Source organism: Bacidia gigantensis, assembly GCF_019456465.1.
Source record: "Bacidia gigantensis strain McMullin 20006 chromosome Unknown contig_132, whole genome shotgun sequence".
Lineage (NCBI taxonomy): Eukaryota > Fungi > Ascomycota > Lecanoromycetes > Lecanorales > Ramalinaceae > Bacidia > Bacidia gigantensis.
The window spans coordinates 362,121-383,972 of NW_025408592.1; the positions used below are offsets into that span (position 1 = coordinate 362,121).

Genomic DNA, 21,852 nt, shown 5'->3' on the forward strand with positions numbered 1-21,852 from the left:
TAGGCCTCACTAAATTGTTGTTGCAAATTTGATCGCATGCGTTTTCATCAAATTTTTGTAATATCAAGTCATTTCGCCTGAACCGGCGATTCTTCATCCGAAGCTTCCATCCGCATCCTCATCGGTCGGTATAGAATCATCCCACGGCTCATCATCGGCTTCGCTAAAAGCTCCCTGCATAGCCATCATAGCAATGTCCATCCTTGAGAGTTTCAATTCACTAAGCGGTGTTTCTTTTGGTCTGTTCAGCGGAGTATCTGCGTTCATGGAATGAGGTCTTGCAGGGGTCTTGAGCGGAGCGTGCGTAGGCGTTTGATGCGCCAAGGAGCTGGTGGAGGATTGTAATTCAACTTCTTCTGCGAGCGCTTCGAGGTCGCCGTCTGAAATGTCATCTTCGAGGCCAAAAGACACTGAGATATCTGTTTTGATCATTTCGTCTTCTTCGACAGGACCCAGTGGCGAGAGAGTCGGCTCTGGTTGCGTTAGATCGCCAAAGTCAAGATCTTGAGTGGAGATGTCGAGGAGCAAGTTGGCGTTGCTTAATGTTGGTAGAATTTGTGAGGGAACTGTGTGAAGACTTGCAGTCTGGTGAAGCTTTGAAGGGGGGCCTGTAATCTCCGCGAACAGTGGCTTCTCGACTTGAGTTAGCGGACAGAAATTCAGATCCTGAGTCGAAATCTGGGCGAGGAAGGCTGCTGCATCATCTCTCTCCTCCATCATTGAAGAGACCTTGGTAAAGGCGGGCGCCATCTTGGGAGTGAACGGTCGGTTCCAAGAGGAAGGCTTTGGGATAGATGGTAGAGGTGCTGTTGGAGGGGATAGCTCACGCTCGATCTGCGTATTGCTCACAAAGAACTCCGAGTAATCATTGTAAGAGTGAGGCCGTTTCGACTGACTTATTGGAGCATCCATTTTCTTTACTGTATTTGATGATATAGATTTGAGTGGAGGTCGCGGTGGAGGAGCCATACTGAACGAAGTTCGCACTTGCGGACGCTGTTCTTCTTTCACCGAGTCACCGGCCCCTTCCCTGTTCTTTTTCTCCTCTTCCAAGGCCTGATCACACCTCTCTAGTTGAGGAATCTTGCGAATCTCTTTGACCACGGCTGGTAGGAATCGTGCGAGGTCCAGTTGGCTCGAACCGACTTTGAATCCGCCCTCTCTAGGCAACGCCCTGCCTAATTTCCTCGCCGCCTCTCGATCTTTCTCCAACTTTTCTTCACGCTTTTTCTTTGCTTCCTTCCTCTTAGTTTCCTTGTTCTTGATCTTGTCCGCACGTTCTTGCAAGATGGACTCGCGCTCCATATATGCTAATTCTTGAGCAGAAAGCTTCGGCCTTCCTGAGGACTTTCGATACTTTGCCTTAGCTTCCCTGAGCGTCTCGGGGCGTCCAGATGGTCCTGAACGTTTTGTACCAGGCATACTCGACTATCACGAGCCTTCATCGTATGGTGTGTTGGGAAGGGAAGATGTCATTACTCATTCGGAACCGCATAAGTTGCGAGGCTGATCAAACGAGGGATTAGCGCCGGCAATTGTCAAAAAGTAAACAGCCAGGCAACAAGCAAGGCTTATGACATTTCCTACGTTGCAGCTTCGGAAACGATTACTTGGTCCGTTGAAATGCGAGTACGAATGAATCTACCTGCTGAATTAAGGACTTCATCTCTCTCCTATCTATTCTGCCCCAACTTTTTGCCCGTATCGTCCCACATTTCTATCTTTCAGGCGCTACTACTCAGCGACAGATCATTTGATCCAGACTAGCTGAGATCTCGAAATCGCATGCGTGCACCTCACCTCATTGACAAACTTTCACAATTGGCTGCAATCATATCATACTTTTTCCTTTCAGATGAAGCAGAAGTCCGTTACAACTTCATCGAATGTCACTATGACTTTCGGTGAAAATGCCGCAGCAATCACCTCAACAGAGTGCAATCTTCTCATGTCAGTGCAGATCTAGTTCCGCAAATCAATGCTGTACGCTCAGTTGGATCAGTGCTACCATTTAGGACGGAAGTTGGGACTCCTCAGAAGCCTCTTTCATAGTAGCGACTCGGGTCCTAATAAAGAATTTCTAGAATTGACGATTTGGTGAATGATCATAAACTGCTATCCTTAGCAACGTATCCGCAATGAAGTCAAATCCCGAGGCCGGCTTTCATGTGTGCGTTGGTCCTTGGTGTGCTGTGTTCATTCCAACGACGCAAAAGTCCTCTACAAGAACAATCTGAAATCACATGAGATAGGTCGCTCAGGTGAGGTTCATTCATTGACGTTATGCGAAGGCAATGAAGACCATATCCAACTATAACGAGCCCATCTGAGGGCACTAGCCAAGTGAGTTACTTGTCCTCAATTATCACAGCGATGTGATATTTTGTTAGCAGGCCCATTAAGTTGAGGCCCAGGGTATCGTTGGGCCTTATTGTCAAGCCGATTTGAGAACGTGCAAGCCTCGTGTTGCATACTGTGGTCAAAGAAATTAGATAGCTTTAGTACATAGGCTGGCCGAGAAAATAGAAACCCTCTGCCGTAACATGATTCGGACAAGTCTAACTTGGATCTAGTGTGCTCGGCTATGATATAATGCTGCTTTAGCCATAAGAACCTCCCCTAGAGAGAAAGGTGGTGTCTTCAGGCCTCTTTGTGGAGTAGAGCTACTGTGCGGCAAATCATTGATCCGGCCGTGAGTCAGGGGCTTGGAGGCCGCATTCGAGACCGTATTGTTGGCGCCAGTTTGTGACTTCAGCTGACAAGGTCATGAGAAGTGACATCGCTGCTTTTGTCTCCTGGAGAACTCCGTAAAGTATTTTCATCAAGGCACTGGACTCAAGATGGCTCGAGATCAAGCAGAGCCTCTTCTTCGGGATTCACGACCGTCTTCAGAACAGTCCTCTGAGCGACATCTTGAAGAGGAAGACGCCTATATCTCAGGCAAGGAGGCACCGCCGAGGAAGCGAGGACGGGAGGCGTGGCGAGAGATTGGTCTATTCGCATGGGCTGTCATTGCCACAGCGCTCGTTATCATACTTGGCGTTCTATACCAGCATGGACAGACAACGCAGCCAGCACCTTCGGACGATGGAGGGAAAGATAGCGCGAAACCGAAAGGCAAACGGAACATGATATTCATGGTCTCTGATGGCATGGGTCCTACATCGTTATCTATGACCAGGTCTTTCCTCCAGACATCTTCAGACTTTCCATTTGACCATGAATTGGTTCTGGACTCGCATTTAATTGGTTCATCCCGAACTCGTAGCACAGATTCCCTCATCACAGATTCTGCAGCTGGTGCTACTGCGTTTTCGTGCGGAAAGAAATCATACAACTCTGCTATCTCAGTTCTACCCGATCATTCAGCCTGCGGAACAGTATTGGAAGCTGCAAAGGAGGCAGGCTACATGACGGGCCTGGTAGTCACAACGAGAATCACAGATGCCACTCCAGCATGCTTTGCGGCGCATGTAAACAGACGAGAGTCAGAAGACGAGATTGCAGAGCAAGAGATTGGTCACAGCCATCCAATGGGCCGAGTAGTTGACCTCATTTTGGGCGGAGGCAGATGCCACTTCATGTCAAATTCCACACAAGATTCTTGCCGTCAAGACAATACAGATGTCATTCAGATAGCCAAAGATAGCGGCTGGGAGTATATTTTCAATCGCAACGACTTCGACAACCTTGACAAGGGCTCTGCCGTCAAACTACCTCTCCTTGGCCTCTTCGCTTCTACCGACATTCCCTACGAAATCGACCGCAAGCTTCAAACAGACAAATACCCTTCCCTCTCCGAAATGGCCTCAGTGGCCCTCACCGCCCTCTCAAAAGCCACCCAGAACTCCGACAAGGGCTTCTTCCTCATGATCGAAGGCTCGCGTATCGACCACGCCGGCCACGCCAACGATCCGTTAGCCCAAGTCCACGAGGTCCTTGAATACGACAAAGCCTTTTCGACCGCTCTGGACTTCCTCGACAAAGATGCCACTGAGGGCGTCATAGTCAGCACCTCTGACCATGAAACCGGCGGCTTAGCTGCCGCCCGTCAGCTCTCAGAAGACAAGTACCCGCAATACGCTTGGTACCCAGACATGCTTGTAAACGGCACCCACAGCGCTTCCTTCCTAGCTCATGAGCTGAAGGGGCATATGGGCTCACCGATGGGCAGCTCCGAGAGTGCCATGAAGACCTTCATCCGCTCGCAAATCGTCGAGGCCGGCCTTGGAGTCAAAGACGTCACGGACGGAGAGATCGATGAGATATGGGATAGTGTACACCCCGACCCAAAGCAACAGACTGGATACCTTCTAGCCGACATGATAAGTCGCCGTGCACAAATCGGATGGAGCTCTCACGGACACTCCGCCGTGGACGTGAATATCTACGCCAGCAGCCCTGATGCTGCGAAACCCTTGATTGGAAATCATGAGAATACGGAGATTGGGGAGTTCATGGCTAGCTATCTGGATCTAGATTTGGGGAAGATTACCGAGGAGTTGCAGGCGAAGGCGCCCAAGGAAGAGAGTTGGAAGGGAGCGTTAGTTAGTGATGAGGATAGTAATGAGGGTCTGGATCATTATCATGGGGAATTCAAGAAGCGGAGGAAGAGGGGTGCGTGTTCTTGTGGGGAGGCTCACTGACTTATGGCTTTATGAATGGCGTCAGCGGTTTGCAGGAGGTCAAAGACAAACCGATTTTGCTAGGTGTATTAGTAAAGATAAATCTGATGCTATAAATCGTCTTTCAATGAGGTTTCTCTGGAGGTCTACATTAAATTTGCAGTCTTAAGTATCTAAAGATCTAGTTGAAGCTAACGCAAATAGCAATTGGCAAGACGTAAGGAGCTTACTATCAATGCTCTTCTAAGCTGCTGAAGGCGAATCCGCCTATGGCATAATTGGCTATATTCTTAAATAATTAGAGACTCTGCCCAAAGCGGATGCAGATACTATTTATCAAGCTTAAAGGAGTTTGAAATCAAGCTTTTCAAAGCTGCAAAAGCTACAAATAGCAATTGGTAGAATGGAAAGAACCTTTATTACAAGCTCTTCAAGCTGCAAGAGGTAATTTGTACAATAAAACAATTAGCTGCAGCCTTGAAAGCTAGGAAGATCCGCTGTGCATACCCAATTAGGAAATATAAAAACAAATGCACGTATATTGAGTAACCCTCTATCCGTTTTAAAAAACTACAAAGGAAAAAAAAAGACAAATGCATACCACGCAAACTAGCCTCTATAAGGCGCAAAAACCCCCTTTCCTTGCCTTGTTCACTTCTCTGGCTCTTAGAAGTGAAGCCGTAGCTTCATAAAACCTCCTCCCCACCCCCCCTCACCTCCGCTCCGCCTCCTATCCTCCCTCCTACCACATGGGAGGGGCTACCCCCGGCCCATACCACACCCCAATGGGCTGGAAGGCCCCCGGCATCGGCCCATAAACGGGTGCCATCATAGGGGGTGGGGGTGGGGGAGGGGGCGCCAGAGGGTCGTGGTTCGAGTGATAGGTCCACGGCAAGAAAGCCTCCACCGTGGCCGTGCCACTTCCGCTCCAGATCTGTCTAGGCACAGGGTTTGGCGGGAAGACATGTTCACTAAAAACATCATTGAGGTAGGGCACCGACAGCTTGAGTAGCCCCAAATTTCCAGCACGGTCCTGCTTAGCGACTGCTGTACGAGTGCATTGCATCTCGTATCCCTGTTGCGGGATGTTGACTGCTCCGCCGCGGGCAATTGGCGAGAAATCGCGGAGTAATTGAGACGCTCTATCATCCTCCAGGTCGCGGGGAAGACGTTTAGCGAGCAGGTAGGGGCATTGGGGGGCGTTGACGCCGGTGTGGCCTAGCATGCACTTTGCCTCATTGTGACGACCACATCCCCAGGGGATGGGGTGGATGATGACGTTCCATCGAGGTTGCTGACCGTTTGCCTGGAATTGCGGAAAATGTACCAAATGAGCGAGTTGGTTGTCGGGATAGGGTGCATTGGTGAAGTCAACGGCGTCTGATCCACGCTTGGTCTGAGGTTGAAAGCCAGGCATGACATTGTAGAGCCCTTTCGCATGCGTCCGACGCTTCTTTGAGTCAAATTCGAGCTTTGTTTGGGCAACAGCCGAGTATGTCTGGCCGGTTTCACGTGCTGCATTCTGATGGAAGATCATCTCATTGATCGTCTTCTCTGCCCAAGCGTTGTAGAGTTTATCAGCGACGCCCCCGTCGTCCGCAGCCTCACGATCGGGCCATACTGGTATGCAGGCTTTAGGACAGGTTATCTGCTCAGTCACTGCAATTCCATAGGTAATTTTCAATTGGCTGTCCGTGGGAAGGTAAGCAGGCTGATCGTGATAGTACCTCATGGCTAGTTCCAACGGAAGACAATGTGAGTGAATAGATAAGGGAAGGTTCTTGACAAGATGCCCACAGGCCTGGTAAGCGAAGAAATGGTAGATGCACATGTTGATCTGTGTTTACACAAACTGGACTTCGTGTTTTACTTCTCAGATCCTCAATTCTTTTGGCACACAGCTGATGGTGATGCTAAAGAAATGTTGCCTTGGACACTAGCCACAATTATCCTTGCAGGGTGACTACTGTGCTGCTGAGTTTACTTGCTCTGGTTAGGTTTGTTGGATTGGAAGTACTTTCTGCAGAGGTAACGATACTGTTGAGCATTCGCTTTATACGCGGGTAGCAGTCGTCAAACGAGCGTAGCTAGAGGAAAACTGAATTTGCCTTGCTGGTATTGGATCTCTGACGCTATGGTATTGCTGTCGGCGGATCAAGAATGCTTCCGGCACACAAGTAATGATGCTGGTGAAGAAAAAGTGTCTCGTATGCTGACAGCAGTAGTCCTTTGAGCGTCGCTATGGAAAGGGTGGATTTCTCTTGCTGATGTTCGAATTGCTGATGCTATTGTATTGAAGTTGGCGGATCAGAACTGCTTTCGTCACAAGAGTAATGATGCTGGTGAACAGAAAGTGTCTCTTGTGCTGGCAGCAGTAGTCTTTCAAGAATCGCTGTAGGATGGCTGAATCTTCTTTGCTGCTATTTGAATATCAGTGATCAGGGCATTCATGATCCTGAGTAGTCAGACTTACATCCTGTGTGGTATTCCCGGTGGATTGTACGTCCTTCGTACGAGAAGCAAGCTCTGGATGTCACACAAGACTACCTTGGTGTTAGTAACAGCATCAACAATATGGCTAGGTGGTTGTACTTTTTTTTTTTTTTTTTTTTTTTTTTTTCCCAAAAAAAGGTGGCGGGGGTTTTATATTTTTTTTGTGGGGCGGGGGGACGCCCGGGGGGGTAATGGCTGCGTTAGTCAAACCCTTGTCAAGTAAACAAGGAATTTCACATTACCTGAAAGCTTGTGTTGAACTGTGTGTCAAATTGGAAGTTACGGAAGGTATGATCGTGAGGCCAGATATGCAAATTACTGTGAAATCGTCGAGTATCCTGAATCTTCTACCCAGAAAGACCTAAGTAGCAGCGGAATCTGCAGGTCGAGCAAGTGTAGTAAGGTAAGTGGTTGCTAAATTCCTGGTTGTTCTGTTTGTCCAGTCTGTCACGATGATGGCAAAGCCCCCTCACGTCAAATAGTAGCAAAATTTGCAGGTAGAGCAAGTGTAATAGGGTAAGCGGTTGCTGAAGGTTGATCTGTTCTGTTTGTCCGATTTGTCACGATGATGGCAAAGCACCTCTCGACAAAGAATATGCTAGCAAAAAGTGCAAACAAGCATATCAATGTAGTTCACAGGAGCAAATGCATCCAAAGCAGAAGAACCGCCATCTGCAAAATGAAGATGATGAAGCAAGAAGATGGTAGAAGGGAGAAGTACAACCCTTATTCGGCGTGTTGAGGCTAACCGGCGAAACGTGTGCCTAGTCTTCTTTGGGCCAATGATATGGCAGCCGAGTCCGGCTCCAAGCGGTGGCGAGGTCATGTAAATTCACTGTATCCGCGATTATGCAACCTCGTGATCCTTGGGCGCTCACCGGGTGTACTATCCTATTGTGCTGCGGCAGAACATGCAAGGCTTGGAGGAGCAAGAGCATGTAGTAGCCGGACAAGTAGCTGAGACTTTTAGCACAGGGAAAATATGGCAGTGGAGAAATGTATCTGTTTGGTGTGCCTCGCAATGTGCTCGCAATTGTCCCTACCACCATGTAACATCATGGACCTAAGGGGCTGTATATCCTAAACCTGATCATTTTGTGGTAAGAACTCACGTCTTACCATCGTCATGTGAATCTTGAGTATCGTCCAGTCACTCGCTGATCATCGCTGCTCTCCACAGAGCTCTCTCCATCGGTGTGGTCCTATCCTCGCGTACACATCCAGAAACTTACATTGGAAGCCAACCCCCTGCGAGATAAATACCCTCCTGCCAGCGCATTGCGCAATGAAGCAGTCAACAAGGGCAGTGGCACTTTGGTCTCGCCTGCTTTGAGGTGGTGCCTCTATAATTGAAGCAGGCTGAGTCGACCAGCCAAAAGATCATGTTGGAAGAGAAGCTCCTATCAGCCGTGCCAGTCTCCAGCAGGTATGGCCGACATGTTCAAAAGCAAGCCAAACGAGGCAGCATCGTCGAGTCTGTGGCACGCATCAAAATTCCAGAGTCCCATGCATTACACCCAGGGCCAGCTAGGGCCGTTGGACAGAATGATGCTCGAGAAGATGTAGAAAGACGATACATCTTCTTAAAGAAAGACGCAAGTGGAGAAGGACTACGTTAGGGAAAGGCTTCACTCACAGACGAAGATGACTTTGACATCCAGCGCACATTCCTCGAATTGCTATATAGGGCAGTAGGAATGCGTCCTTCATAAAAAGAAGGCCACAGTGCTCCTATACGCCCGCGGGCTAGAAGAGATTGGGTAGATTGCAGATATATGACATTCTTTAGAAGATAGAGATATCACATTGTCCAGGCATGACAGCGAACATTTAGTAGTCAATCTGAGGTACCGCCCAGTTACCCATCAACGCCCTGATGCAACCCATGATTTGATCCAAAAATCACAGTTCACCAGTCATCACTGCATCCAAGAATGCCAAATGAGTGACTCCCCCAACCTTCCCAATGCATATGAGCGCAAAAAGACCAAGACTAGACATTACCCTTTTTTTATAATATCATCATTCCAATGAAAGCCATCAGCGCAGCGAACATTGACCCAGCAACCACGCGCTCCACCTTGACAGCATCACTTTTAGTGCCGCTGCTACCACTTCCACTGTCGCCTTGCGAGAAGCCGCCGATTCCGGTAGAGGTAGCGCCAGATCCACCACTAGTCTGACTTCCGCCGCTGTCGCCGCCTGAGCCGCCTGATCCACTATCTCCACCTCGTGATCCATCAGTTCCAGGTCCAGCACCAGTAAGACCGGGAATAGTAGCAACTTCACTTGTTTGCTGTGGAGAACCAGATTTGGTGCCCGAGGGATTGGGATAGTCTTTGTCCATATCTTCGCCCGAACCCAGCAAAGACTTCAAGACGGTATCGTTATCGGTGATAGAAACATCGCTCTCCATGGCATTTGTATTCGTCCAAACGTAGGACTTGTCGCCGCTTTTCTTGGCCTCACTTGGAGGATCGTAGCACTCGATATCAACCTCCTTGAACATAGCGTAGTAATAGCCGTTCTGCTGCGGGTCTTGCTGCGACCAATTTATCAGGCCACCAGACCAGTCGACTGTGCCCTTTCCATTCTTTGACGAACCAGCGGGCCAGAGCGAGAGTTGCACACGGGAGGGTGTTTGTGGGTAGTGGTATTGGTTGTCGGTTTTGTTCATGGTGTCAGACTTCTTGAGAGTTCGTTGTGTAGTACCATCTACTGCCCAGGTGATCTGATCAGGCTTCCAATCGATTTCGTACGTATGGTAATCGGAGAATGTGTCGTCTCCGCTGACCGAGAGATTTTTAGAATTCATGTCTGAGATTTGTCAGAGTTTTATACAGCTTCTTAAGGGAGTTGTGCTCACAATCCGTGATGCCCTGGAAGTAAAAATTCGATTGAGCAGTCTGAAGATCCGTACCAACGAATTCAAAATCAATTTCGTCCTTGTTGTCGCCCAGCAGAATGAAAGCTGATACAACGCCTTGCCCTCGGCTGGTCTTTAGCTGCGCTGTGATCTTTCCGTACCATACATATGTAGTACTGGCGAGTAATGTGCCTGAAGAGCTTTCACCATCCTCAGAAAGGGTAAGGATGACAGAGTCTTTATCTGGCGATTGCAACGGTGTGCCACTAGATACCCAGTCTGCCTTCGACGGGTCTCCCAAGTATTTCGTATTTGCTTGTATATTATCCAGTGAGGTCATCTGATATTTTTGTGATTTGCATACTGGCGCAGGGACGCAGGAGTTGAGGGAGTGTGAGGATCTCGGGTCGCAGCCGCCCAGGCAGTATGCTCCCACACCGCACTCGCCATACTCTAGAAGACAGTCAGTCTTCGGTTCTCATGCGCAAAGGACTCGAGAGAAGTACGAGAACAGCATGGCAAGCTTTCCGGACAACTACTTCCAGCTCCACATTTGGTGCCAGTGCCAGTCTGAGCGAGCACTGCGGAGGCACAGAGAATGGCCGCTGCGGCCGTTACCAATGCGCGGCCCATTCCCAACGTCTTAAATTATGTTCTTAATATGTTCTCGACAATATAGTATGTGTTCTCGAGCAATGCACGATGAGGTCAAGGGGCTTGTCGATGCGTGCGGGCTGATGCAGAACCAGGTCCAGGGGCTTGAGCGGTTGCGCCTGCCGATCGAAATGAAAGCGAGCGTGCTGAAAGAAAAGGTTGTCAAGGGATCAACGAATGTGCAAGAACAAAAAGGACACGGCCACACACGCTGCGGACTCGACACCTAGGTTAGTATAGATTATGCTCGTCGTCGCCACAGAGGAGAGAGGATTGCAGGAAAAGAATGGCTAGTTCTAGTGGCTATTCAGCCTTGTTTCACTCTCGTATTCCCCAACCCGTGCGAAGCGGAACCAATTCCACCTCCTATTCCGCCGATTCTAGGCCATTCAACCAGCATACGGACGGATATGCGTGACATGAAGCCGTTGAACACCCACATGACATCAAATCCCATTCTCTTCATTGTACATACCTACTTCCGGCGACATATTAAAGAGTCATAGAGTACTTTCACCTCCTTTGTCATGCCGATTACGGCGAGGAGGGTTTCCCCTGAATATGACTAAGAAGACTTCTCCTGTCACACCGCCATTGGGTTGTCCGATGGTAAGCGGGCATGTCTCTCAATTTCAATGGGATATTCACCTCAAGCGCAAGGCAGCAATGACGATGTTCCACAGGCTTCGATTCATGATTCTACCCGTCGGTCTAGGCTAGCTGCTAGTCTGACAAGGCCTTGCTTCCAAAGCTCAGCTCTGACAAATGCAGTTTGAGTAAAGATGAAGCCTGGAGGATTGAGGCTCTCTCTATATACACATTCGGCCATTGATCTTCCGACTTCAGATAGCACAATATTGGCGGCAATCTGGAAATCTCTGACAGACATTTAAGTTGAGCAACTCGACCATGTATCAGCAAGGTTGGACCCCAGATTCTTCACAGCAAATCACAGAGGAGACAAAGCAACATGACTTCCAATATGCTGCTGCTTCTGAGTATGACTCAGGTCAAAGCTCCGAGGTCGTTCGGGAAAATGAGCTAGGCCAGTGGTCCTCCCTTGATCTCGAACAGTCATCCCAGGTCTTGGCAGATTCTTCAACCCATCACGACATACTTTCGTCACAGAATTGGTTTCCAGTCGACGCTGCTGAAGCTAGTTCGTTTGGTAATATCAGTGGCATTGCTCCTGTTGACATGGAGCTTGTAAGTCTGCCATCGGCAAGTGAGAATTTTCCAGCGGATCCTTCCTTTCTAGAAGAGAACTACGCTCAATTGCCGCAAGGCGACCTCACGTCTTTCTGGAACACCCCTTTCGATTTCGGATGGAGCCCTACTGATCATGAGGTCTCCGGCTCTTTGGGTTTGTGTTGGGGAAATGCTTTGGCATTCGACGCTACTACCAGCTGCAACATGAATGATGATGCAGCAAGTGATGCAACAACTCTCGTACCGAGTGCAGACGATCTTGCTTCAGTTGTGCCTGCTTCGGGGCCTTCATTAGGGACTTCGACATCATTTATGACTGACGACGAACGTTGGCAAGCAACATTGTCCCGCTCCCGCGCCGCAGACCGTCACTTTCTCTACGGCGTACAGACAACCAAAATCTTTTGTCGTCCATCCTGCGCATCCAGACGAGCTTCTCGCAAACACATAACTTTTTTTTCTTTTCCCAATGCTATCGAGGATGCTAAAAAAGCTGGGTACCGACCATGCAAGAGGTGTGTACCAGAAAGCTTGGCGGTCGCCGATAAGGGCGTCAACGGCGTAGTCAAGGCCCTGCAGATGATCGTTACCGATGCGTTCGAGGCAAACGATTGTCGCGGAAAGCCGCTCAAATTGGAGGACCTTGCAAAGGCAGCTTGTTTGAGTCCATTTCATTTCCAACGCGTATTCAAGGCCACAACACAGATCACGCCCGGAGAATTCGCTACTGCCTGTCAGTCTCTAGCATTACAGGATGCACTGGCAAGACAAACTTCATCTGACAGACATGTCCTTCCAAGTTTGCAGGTGGTCGATGGTATGGATGTCAATGAAATCATGAAGAATTATTCCCGCTGGAGTGTTCGTACCGCCAAGAAAGCCCTGGGTGGTGTCACCCCTTCTGACTATGCCATTGGTGCTTCGAAGCTGAATGTGCACTATGCATGCGCAACATGCCCAGCTGGACCTCTCTGCATCGCATACTCCAGTGAGAATGCAATACACGCAGTCCTGCTTGGTGAGACGTCAGAGGTGAAAGTCCAGTCACGATTCTTTCTTCCCACAAGATCGGAATTGCACGTGGACGCGGTTCAAAGATGCATCCAAATTCTCAATGAAGAGTCGAAAGATCGCGATTCGGAGCTTCCAAATAGCCTTTTACCCTCGCTTTGGAGGGCAAGAGTGTGGCTCAAACTCGTACGTGACAACGTTATGGTGCCTGTGCCAGCTGCATTGGCCGAGAAGTAAACCACATGGGCACAGTACTGGCTGGTGCAACGTATCAACACTTTGATCAAGCCAACTTTGAATACTGTGGCTCACTTTGATCTAGTCAACTTTGGAGACTGTGATTCAACTTCACACTCGTGATCTTTGCTACATCTCGAGGATCGACATTCATCAATTTGGGCCTCTCAACTTCCGACTCAAGCCGGCAGCAAGCAAAACACAAACAGACCCCAGCCTCGGCTTTCCTCAGGCTATTCAATCATCTTTGACACATTGCTGTCACCACTAAGCTTCTGAAACGGAGATCAACATGATATTACCGCTGCTATGCACTTACCGACCCCTACTCCCCATCAGGCCAATATGTGAAATCCGCATTAGACCATCAACCAGAAGCGCATATCAATACCGCTAGCTGTTTTAATGGATTGTCTGCTCCCATTTCTGCTTGCGATAAGGCGTTCTCGGGTTGAAAACAATGGTGCGACGTTGCGACTTCCGCTCCAGCGAAGGCTTGTGGCATATAAACCGTGGGGGCTAACTCATCGCATGACATCCTTGACGGCAGCGACAATCCAATAGAGCAGGTATCATGGTCATGAGACGTGCGAAAGACTGTGGCCGAGACAAGTGTGGAGGGTCTGTTCCCGTTTTTCAAGGTGGAGACGATACGTACGGAAATCCTAGAAACGCACTTAGAACGCCTCTTAGGCTCCTTGCACAAAACTTGAAACGTGTGTCTGCGATAAGCAAGAAACCCGTAGGTAAGAAGTGCAGGAGCAAGTATCTCAATTCATGCGATCTCTCGGCTTACGAAGTCCCCGTTTAGCACCACAGCATAATGTGGAATTTTTTTTTTTTTAACTTGGAAAAATCACGTGGATTGTCTGAGATACATCCTTCTATCAATGATCATGATGAGCTGAAAACGCCAGTCTCTACAGAAAGCTACATCCTCCATGTTTGCCCCTTTCCAAAGATATCTCCCTAGTAATATCTGCCTTTTCTCCATCGCTGTAGCTGTCCTGACACTTGCGTCTTCCAATCACTACGAGCACTATATTCCCAGTTCACACCATGCCCTCTGAGTGTTGGCCAGGGTTTTCATCACGAGTACGTTGCTTTCCAACTTGAAAAGACGCAGGCATTTCCAATGACAGAAAGCTGAGTGCCGATAAGAGCAGTCCGCGCTGAGCAGAAAGTTCATCATGGCTTCCTCATGACCTAGTGATAAGAGTGGAACCAATGCTAAGAACAAAAGATGCAGCTTTATTGGTGGAATGCGAAGGCTCTCTCTTTGGATGACGTGGAGGCCGAGCTCAGGACTGCCAGGCTCGCCTATATACTCCTGCGACTCGGAGAACGAGAAGTCAGGCTTACGACAATGATTACGCATGCAAGGCGAGACGAATACGTTGAATCACAAAGAAAAACCGGAAAGACATTCTAGCTCGATAACAAGCAAGCTATGGAACAAGCTGATGGTGATTGTGGGTTAGGTCACCGCCCACTGGTCTCGTGAGCGATATATCGTCTTTTAGACTAAGGGCTCCAGCAGCTGCTGGGTGCTCATGGAATACTCGCAGGCACCTCAAAACTGCGCCTTCATCAATATCCTACATGATACGCACTATGATTAGCAGGTTTGCCAGCGCTTACTGACACGTCTACGAGAACAGCAGAGTCATCTGGAGCGGAAATTTAGCGGCCTGCGCACTTGAGCTACGCAAGCCATACCTGGCTCTAGTATTATTGCGATACGCAGCGTTGTCTGATGTGTCTTGAAAGAAATATTCAACTTTGCCATACCCTTAAAGCCCTCTAGGGAAGAGGGTTTCGGAGGATAGGGCCAATTGACGAGGGCACGTCGCAGCAGAGGGAAGAAAGATCTACACAGTCAAGGGGGTTTCCTGCACGATCATCCCTACATGCTCCCCCCACCCCCGCGTCGATGATCACGAAAACTGCCTGACCTGCGCTGTTTCCCATGCTAACAGCTCTCCTAACTTACCAAGAACATGGGACGTACACAACATCCTGTCTGTGGTTTCACAATCTCAGGCTCACACATATCGCTTTGAACACTTGGCCTGACTGCCAGTGCCAACAGTTGGGGAATACTTGAGAAAGTGGCATCCTGGAGCGCCTCTCGCGCCAGTCTCGCAAGATACAAAAATTCTTTCTTCGATTGCGTGACGGTCTAAAATATGTGGCCTCTGTATAGGCCATCCAGATTTGCCCTATCACAATCTACGATTCGCAAAAACAGGCTCTTGCCCTGCGCAACATGAAACATGTCCATATCACAGAATTCGTACGCTAAATCGAACAGGTGAACCTATTCAATACCTAGTTGACGTCAATCTGCTCGTCACGATCTTCAGGCATTCCACAAGCCCATGTCAATCACAATTGCCCCAAGCTCGCAAGCACGCAAGATATCCGGCGTCTACGAAAACTCTACGGAAAGCCCCAGCCAGCCCAAAGCTCATCTCATCTCACCTCACCAACCACGCCACCTTCACCTCGACCTCAAACTCACCAGAAACCCACCATACAACAGACTTTTTCACCTAGTAAGGCCCCGCCCTAAAAGAAAGCCAGGGAGCCTCAAACCCACTAGCCACCCACCGCCTATGGGGTCTCCAGGCCCAGGCCACGCACGCACGCACCACCCCTTATTCACATTTCACTGCCCACACCACGTTCCTGCATTGCATATCCTGCAGGTTGATTAGGCCTACAGCTGGCCCAGCCCAGCCCCCCCAGCACCATCACCCATCCATGGACACCACCGTAGCTTATCTTACCCAATCGACTCAAGTAAAGCATGCCGTAGCTCGTTCGCCCCTTCCCCTCCCCTGTGCACGAACGAACGAAGGAATAACGCAAGATTTTAGCTCCCGCAGCGCCAGTCAGCACGATGTTCATCCATCCACCGAACCCCTTGGCGACCTCGCAAGGACCGCACTAAGAAAACCTCTGGGAGGGACGAGGGAAGCTAGCGAGGGCACCGTCGCTGGGAAATGAGGACTGTGCCGCACACCGGTTTCTTGGCCTGCTCGGGTCGATTACCCAGGGTGGGAATTTTTTGTTTTGGTGGGGAGTGTTTGGCGGAGAGGGAGGGGCGTTTGTCTACCTAGCTAATGTAGATGCAGTTTGCGAGAATTTTTGGTGAGGAGGGCTGATGGGGGCGAAATCTTGAGGGGGCTGGGAAGGGGAGGGACACGGTGTTCAGGAGACACTGCTCGAGAGAATTAATGAGAATTGCGAAGATTGTGTGAAGGAGGACTTGAGTATTGGTAGACAGCTTCTCATTGGGTATCTATAAGGACAGCCCTATCAAAATATCCACTCCCCTTTATTCGTTCAGTACGTGCATCACTCAAAAACAGCGTTTGCAGCTTCCTTCGGCTATCGCATAGATTCTCAAAATATTAAACACTATGTCTTTGTGAGGACAGTAGAACTCGTAGACCTTTATCATGTACCATAAAACCAAAATTCCAAATGTCGCTCATCGCGTTCGTCACAAGTGAATGAAATCGTATATCGTTCTGCCAGAGTAGCCAGCTCTAGATTCCCGTTCTCGCGCAACTGTAGTTGAAATTTGAGGGAAACGCCTCCAACGCCCACGCTTTGCCAGGTTCACGCAGTAGCAGGAATTTCGGTCAGGGGACTCGCGCTTGATGCTGAATGGACGTTCGGCTCTACAGGCTGCAATTCCTCGAGCTTTCTCTCTCGACTTGGGCTTCTGACTTCTTTGTTGTCTGTCAGAAGGCTGGAGATTGCAAAGGAACTCTGCTTTGACACTGCAGAAGGAGGCGGATAGCTGGATCGTGGCGGTGGCTGCGAGCTCTCGCGACGCTGATTGACCGCCCTGAAGCCGTTGCCTGGGTCTGTCACAGCGCTGAACGGCGTAGTCAAGATGGACGGCTGAGCTTGCGAGCTTTGCGGACTTCCTCGAGGAGTTGGGGGGAAGTTTGATCCAGAGATGCCATGAGCGCGGCGCCAGGCCTCTTCAAGGGTTGCTGGTGAGAGATTTCCACCGTATTCGCTGGCAATGCGAGACCAAAAATGGAGTCGGTGGCTGTCGTAGACTTTGTCAAGGCGGGGAATATCCACATAGTGCCGGTCTTTGATGTCGTCAGTGACTAGGCGGAGAGCTCGACTGTCTTGACCTGCGCGTTCTGGAGAAACTATCGGCTTTGGAAGAATGGGCTTATGAAGGCTGTTGTCAATTGGGTTATGCAGAGTGTAGTCTCGGTTCTCGGGGCTTGCTGGTGGAGAGAATGATGGTAACGGCCTTTGGGGAGTAGGTTGTCTCATAGTCGGTGGTGTCATAGACGATCGATCCATAGAGTGCACTGAGGCGGAGTAGGCTGTCCTTCGGCTTTTGTTACCAAAGGAAAGCTGGTGATAATGCAATCGGCAAGCTAGCTCAGTCTTCTTGAGCTGAGCAGCAATATGCTTGTAGGGCATCTTCCGCTCTCGCGTTTCGATTAGGTATGCTTCCTTTGAGATTGTCAGTCACAGATTGGGTGATGGATTGGAAAAAGCATATTACCTCTGCTTCTGACCAAGCTCGGCCTCCACCAGTAGAAACAGTCTTCCGATGTCGGTGCAACTGTGGGGGAACATGGAGGTTGGACATATCTGAAGATGTAGAAGCCCGTGCAGTTACAGGCCTTTGTGTTGGGGCGTAAGACATGTTGAGATGGAGAGAAGTTGATAGAGCCGAGACTGCTTGGGTGGTGGACAATGGAATATACAGATGATTGAAAGAGGCTGAGCTTTAATGGTGAAAGAAAGCTTGAGAGGTGTGAATCTGCCAAGGCTAGCCGAAAATGGTCGCTAAACACCAAGGTATGTTGGGAGAAGTGTTGGAATAATCGCCACAAACGCTGGGGCTTCTCAGGTGGCAGATTGAATTAGAAAGGGTCAGGTATTGAAAATACGGTTCGATTGACCCATCCGGTGGGACTCGTAAAAATCGAATATTATGGGTACAGGATTGCTTGAGGCGATGAATGCTCAATGCTGGCCGTAAAAAGGTGAATATAATGTTGAGCAGGGTTCCAGACCTCTATGTATACTCAAGGATAAAACGACTCGGGGCGGTTTCAAATCGTCGACTCTGACAGACGCTTTACGTTTCCAGACTGGAACGACCGCTTCCTGGTGAGAGTGAAGGCGCAACGAGTACCCGGGCTGGTTAGGACGTCATGGTGTAGTGAAGATTGAGAGGCACAGTTGTGCTTGATACGACTAGTGACTTGCAGATAGCTTGGAAAGGACCGCAAAGACCGAGGACATGTCAGACGCCGCAATGATGGTGAGGATCAAGTGCAGAAGCAGCAGCCTTTTGTTCCCCAAGCCCACGAGCTTTCAAACCCTGTTGCGGCAGGGTGAAGACCGTTAAAAAACGCCCTGGATCATTCTTAGCAGCCGCGCTAAGGGACAAGAGACTTTAGTTGCGATTGGCCCGCACGGGCGAAACATGCTAGGCAGCCCAGTATTCAGTAGTTCCGACTGTCTGGAGTCTGAGGTCTGAAGTATGAAGTCTGTAGTCCGAGGTCTGAGAAGCCTGAAGCATAAAAGGCCCTGAAGCTTCGTTCCTCCTCCTCGTCAGTCCTACGCGTCCTCGAGACCACGCCGCAACGGTATGAGGCTAGTGGCTTTCCCTCTGCTCATGAAGCTAATGCATCCCTATCTTGCGAGTTATCATGGATCTTTCGAATTGCTGCTCGACATTCTTCTGCACGCGATGGAGAAGGACGGCAGCAGCAGCAGAGCATCGTGCTGCCACCAGGCGTTGTTTCAGTAGAGTTCAGATTCCATAAACATGTTTTCCCGACCCTTGTAAGCGGTCACAAATGCGCGGGCCACTCGCGAGTGAAACTAGCCGGGAGCAATTGAAACGATTCGATACGCGGCAGCAGAAGTCAAGCGGCCGCCTCTCGTAATCAACTGAGACCCAATTGCCGGTGCCAGGACGTGAGCTAGGTTTCAGTCCTGAACATGAGGCACGCTCACAAGGAGGCCAAGGAGTCAAAGGAGTCGTCGGAGACTTGGGAGCCTTGTGGTACACGCGCCGCCTAATTCGAAACAAGTGAGCGACACGGCTTGTTATATATCTGTCACAATGGCACGCGTAGACGCACAGAGGAGCAGCCAACCGTAGACCCACCCCTATATTGTCAGCCTTGGGGTTCGAGGAGGTACTTCTGAAATGGAGGTGTGAAGATACCCGTACCTCCATAGAACCTGACCGGAATACCCATCATCGTTGAAGACCACAACAGCCAGAGCACCAGTAGAAGGGGCTCCAGGTCCAACCCTCCCCTTGTAGCCTTTGTACGCCTATTTCCTTGACATTAAGCCAAAGCTCATGGCTTATGGCTATCCCCAAACCATAAATCCGGTGAGCCGCATTCGTTCGGTTCCGGCCCCAAGTTGCAGGTCGCAATCTGCGGGCAATCAAGCGGTGCAGAGCCCATCTGCGGCCCTAGAAAGACCCCATCACACCACGGTCTGTCAGATCTGGCCGCGTACCTAAACTTTTCTGTTTTTCCTTCCTGCAGAACGATCCAGAAGCCCAAGAAGGATTGGGGAAGGAGGAACAGCCGGTCCGGTTCCTACGGCTCTGCATTTGGGTAGCTATTGGGTTATCTCCTTCCCAAAACAGTATGCTGTGGTGTCCACTCGTCCCATTTTCTGCGCGCCGGCCCTTAATGGTCCAAGATCGACAAGCTACTCGCCAACTCGTTCCACTATTCGATCTTCTCGCCCCTCACTCCGAAGGTCTCGTCATGCGGGGTTGAACACTGTCTAGCGAACATCTGCCCGAATGGGGAGGTAGAGCTCGAGTCTGCTGGCTGTGATTTGACTGGCTCTGTCGATAGCTCTGCAGCTCCCCCATGCGTAGTTCATGTGATTCTCGTGCAGTCCCCTTCAGATAGGTCGCAAAAAATCAAGCAGGTCAATTTTCGATTTTTGTTCACGTCTAATGCTTCTAATGTGATTGATGTTTTTTCAAATCTGATCGGTACCCTCGCAACGTCGTCACCTAAGTTTTGGGCCATGGTCATCTCCAATTTTTGCGTCAGCGAACGAAATGGGTGCGATCTTGCATTATTCAGCATCTGATCGGGGCCTCATGTATAGGTGAGGTTACATTGATGACGCCAGATCAAAGTGGCCAAACATCAGATCGCTTTGCCGTGGGAGACTACTACCCGGCGCTGTCATGTCGTGAGTGAAGACTGAGGAAGTGAATGATATGGGAGGATGTGGACACGGCAGCTGATGATGATGCGATCATCGACAGTTCCAACTCGGCCTCTCGCAGAGCCTCCAAGCAAACCACTGTCTCAACTGGGCCGCCACTCCTACCTCAACAACAGTACTACTCGCCATTGTCCTTGAGTCCTCAAGCCGCATACCAATTTCAGAGCCCCCAACCTTTTCCGAGCTTCCAGCAGCCTCCCCAAATTCATCAACACCAGCAGATACAGACGGCTCAGTCAATATCGCATCCAACGTCACCCTATGCTCCACAACCAGCGCTACCGCCCCATATACCTCAGAATCAGATACAACAACCTCACGTGATCGCACCGCAGCTTCCCTCCCAAAACCAGGCGTCATCACCGGTCTCTCGGAAGAGGAAAGCGCCCGGGGGTGTGCCATCACCATCACCGAATCTTGTTTCTTCACTTCCTCCTCAGATGAGAGGGCCACCTCAACAGATGAGTGCTGATCCACAGGCACAGACAAAGGTCGAAGAAGGCGAGGAGGAGATCGCAGCACCCCCACCGCCGAAGAAGAATAGGACAAACACCCCATGGTCGCCAGCCGAAGAAGCATTGCTTCGGCGCATGCGCGACGCGGGGAAAAGCTGGAGTGAGATTGCAAAGGTGGATCGATGCTCGTTGGATGTCTCTTGTTTCGCTGAAGATGCTGATAATGCGTAGTCCTTCCCATCGCGTACGGAGGGAAGTGTAAAGAAGCACTGGTACAAGGTATGCGAACGCTACAGGAACCACGAAAAGCAACACGAAGACTGACAGTCCCCCAGGATATGCACTATGCCGAGTTTGCCGAGGACGAGGTAATGTTGCGTTCTACGGGTTTTAGTTGCAGTGCTAGCTAATGTCGCTGCCAGAGCCAGGCTCTACTCAATGCCATCAAAGAGTATGAGCAGAATAAATGGAAATTCATCGGGCAGAAGGTGGGAAAGCCTGCGAAGGTATGTCTTCCCTGACGCTTCAGTACGGTAGCATTAGATACTGACCTTAGAAAGGCCTGCGAGCAGTATGCGAAGGAGCATTTTGGGGGAAGAATATGACACGAACAGTGATGACGTTTACGTGTTGATGTACAGCGATCGATTTGGATTTGATCAAGACAGACTATGATATGCCTACTGCGTGTGGAGGTCGATGACAGTACTACCACATAACATCATCAGGTACAAGCGACTTTTGCATGGCGCTGAACGATAGGATACCCCAATGAACATACATCCCATTTAGATTTCTAGAATTACAATACTACCACAGAGACCTGATGGCCTTCATCCGCGACTGCCTGGAGCGCGATGACACCATGAAGATAACATCCAGATGCTAACGATTGCCCCTGGACATTTGGATCTAGTTCAGTCTTGTCCGATAGCATCAGAACCTATGGATATTGCGTCAAAGCTGTACAAGATCCGACCGCTGTTGCAGGTCCTGCATCGCTAACCTAAGCAGAGTACGGGAGACTGAA

The 21,852-nt window shown here is 49.8% G+C and overlaps 7 protein-coding genes across 7 annotated transcripts; 3 read left to right on the forward strand and 4 right to left on the reverse strand.

The window, feature by feature from the left end:
- Positions 1-93: 93 nt before the first annotated feature.
- KY384_001381 (uncharacterized protein) lies at positions 94-1,422 on the reverse strand (the record flags this gene model as incomplete). Its single annotated transcript, XM_044809911.1, has 1 exon — positions 94-1,422. The coding sequence occupies one exon, from the start codon at positions 1,420-1,422 to the stop codon at positions 94-96; it is 1,329 nt and encodes a 442-aa protein (XP_044672923.1).
- A 1,418-nt stretch (positions 1,423-2,840) lies between these two features.
- On the forward strand, positions 2,841-4,846 carry KY384_001382 (uncharacterized protein; the record flags this gene model as incomplete). The annotated part of the gene is made up of 2 exons (XM_044809912.1): positions 2,841-4,617; positions 4,830-4,846. 2 exons carry the CDS (start codon positions 2,841-2,843, stop codon positions 4,844-4,846), a joined length of 1,794 nt encoding a protein of 597 aa, XP_044672924.1.
- Positions 4,847-5,367: 521 nt separating this feature from the next.
- Positions 5,368-6,357, reverse strand: KY384_001383 (uncharacterized protein; the record flags this gene model as incomplete). Its single annotated transcript, XM_044809913.1, has 1 exon — positions 5,368-6,357. One exon carries the CDS (start codon positions 6,355-6,357, stop codon positions 5,368-5,370), a length of 990 nt encoding a protein of 329 aa, XP_044672925.1.
- Positions 6,358-9,129: 2,772 nt separating this feature from the next.
- KY384_001384 (uncharacterized protein) lies at positions 9,130-10,324 on the reverse strand (the record flags this gene model as incomplete). Its single annotated transcript, XM_044809914.1, has 2 exons — positions 9,130-9,935; positions 9,985-10,324. 2 exons carry the CDS (start codon positions 10,322-10,324, stop codon positions 9,130-9,132), a joined length of 1,146 nt encoding a protein of 381 aa, XP_044672926.1.
- Positions 10,325-11,547: 1,223 nt separating this feature from the next.
- On the forward strand, positions 11,548-13,095 carry KY384_001385 (uncharacterized protein; the record flags this gene model as incomplete). The annotated part of the gene is made up of 1 exon (XM_044809915.1): positions 11,548-13,095. The coding sequence occupies one exon, from the start codon at positions 11,548-11,550 to the stop codon at positions 13,093-13,095; it is 1,548 nt and encodes a 515-aa protein (XP_044672927.1).
- Positions 13,096-16,725: 3,630 nt separating this feature from the next.
- KY384_001386 (uncharacterized protein) lies at positions 16,726-17,788 on the reverse strand (the record flags this gene model as incomplete). Its single annotated transcript, XM_044809916.1, has 2 exons — positions 16,726-17,592; positions 17,645-17,788. 2 exons carry the CDS (start codon positions 17,786-17,788, stop codon positions 16,726-16,728), a joined length of 1,011 nt encoding a protein of 336 aa, XP_044672928.1.
- Positions 17,789-20,354: 2,566 nt separating this feature from the next.
- KY384_001387 (uncharacterized protein) lies at positions 20,355-21,649 on the forward strand (the record flags this gene model as incomplete). The annotated part of the gene is made up of 5 exons (XM_044809917.1): positions 20,355-20,996; positions 21,054-21,101; positions 21,158-21,190; positions 21,245-21,328; positions 21,623-21,649. 5 exons carry the CDS (start codon positions 20,355-20,357, stop codon positions 21,647-21,649), a joined length of 834 nt encoding a protein of 277 aa, XP_044672929.1.
- Between the last annotated feature and the right edge of the window lie 203 nt (positions 21,650-21,852).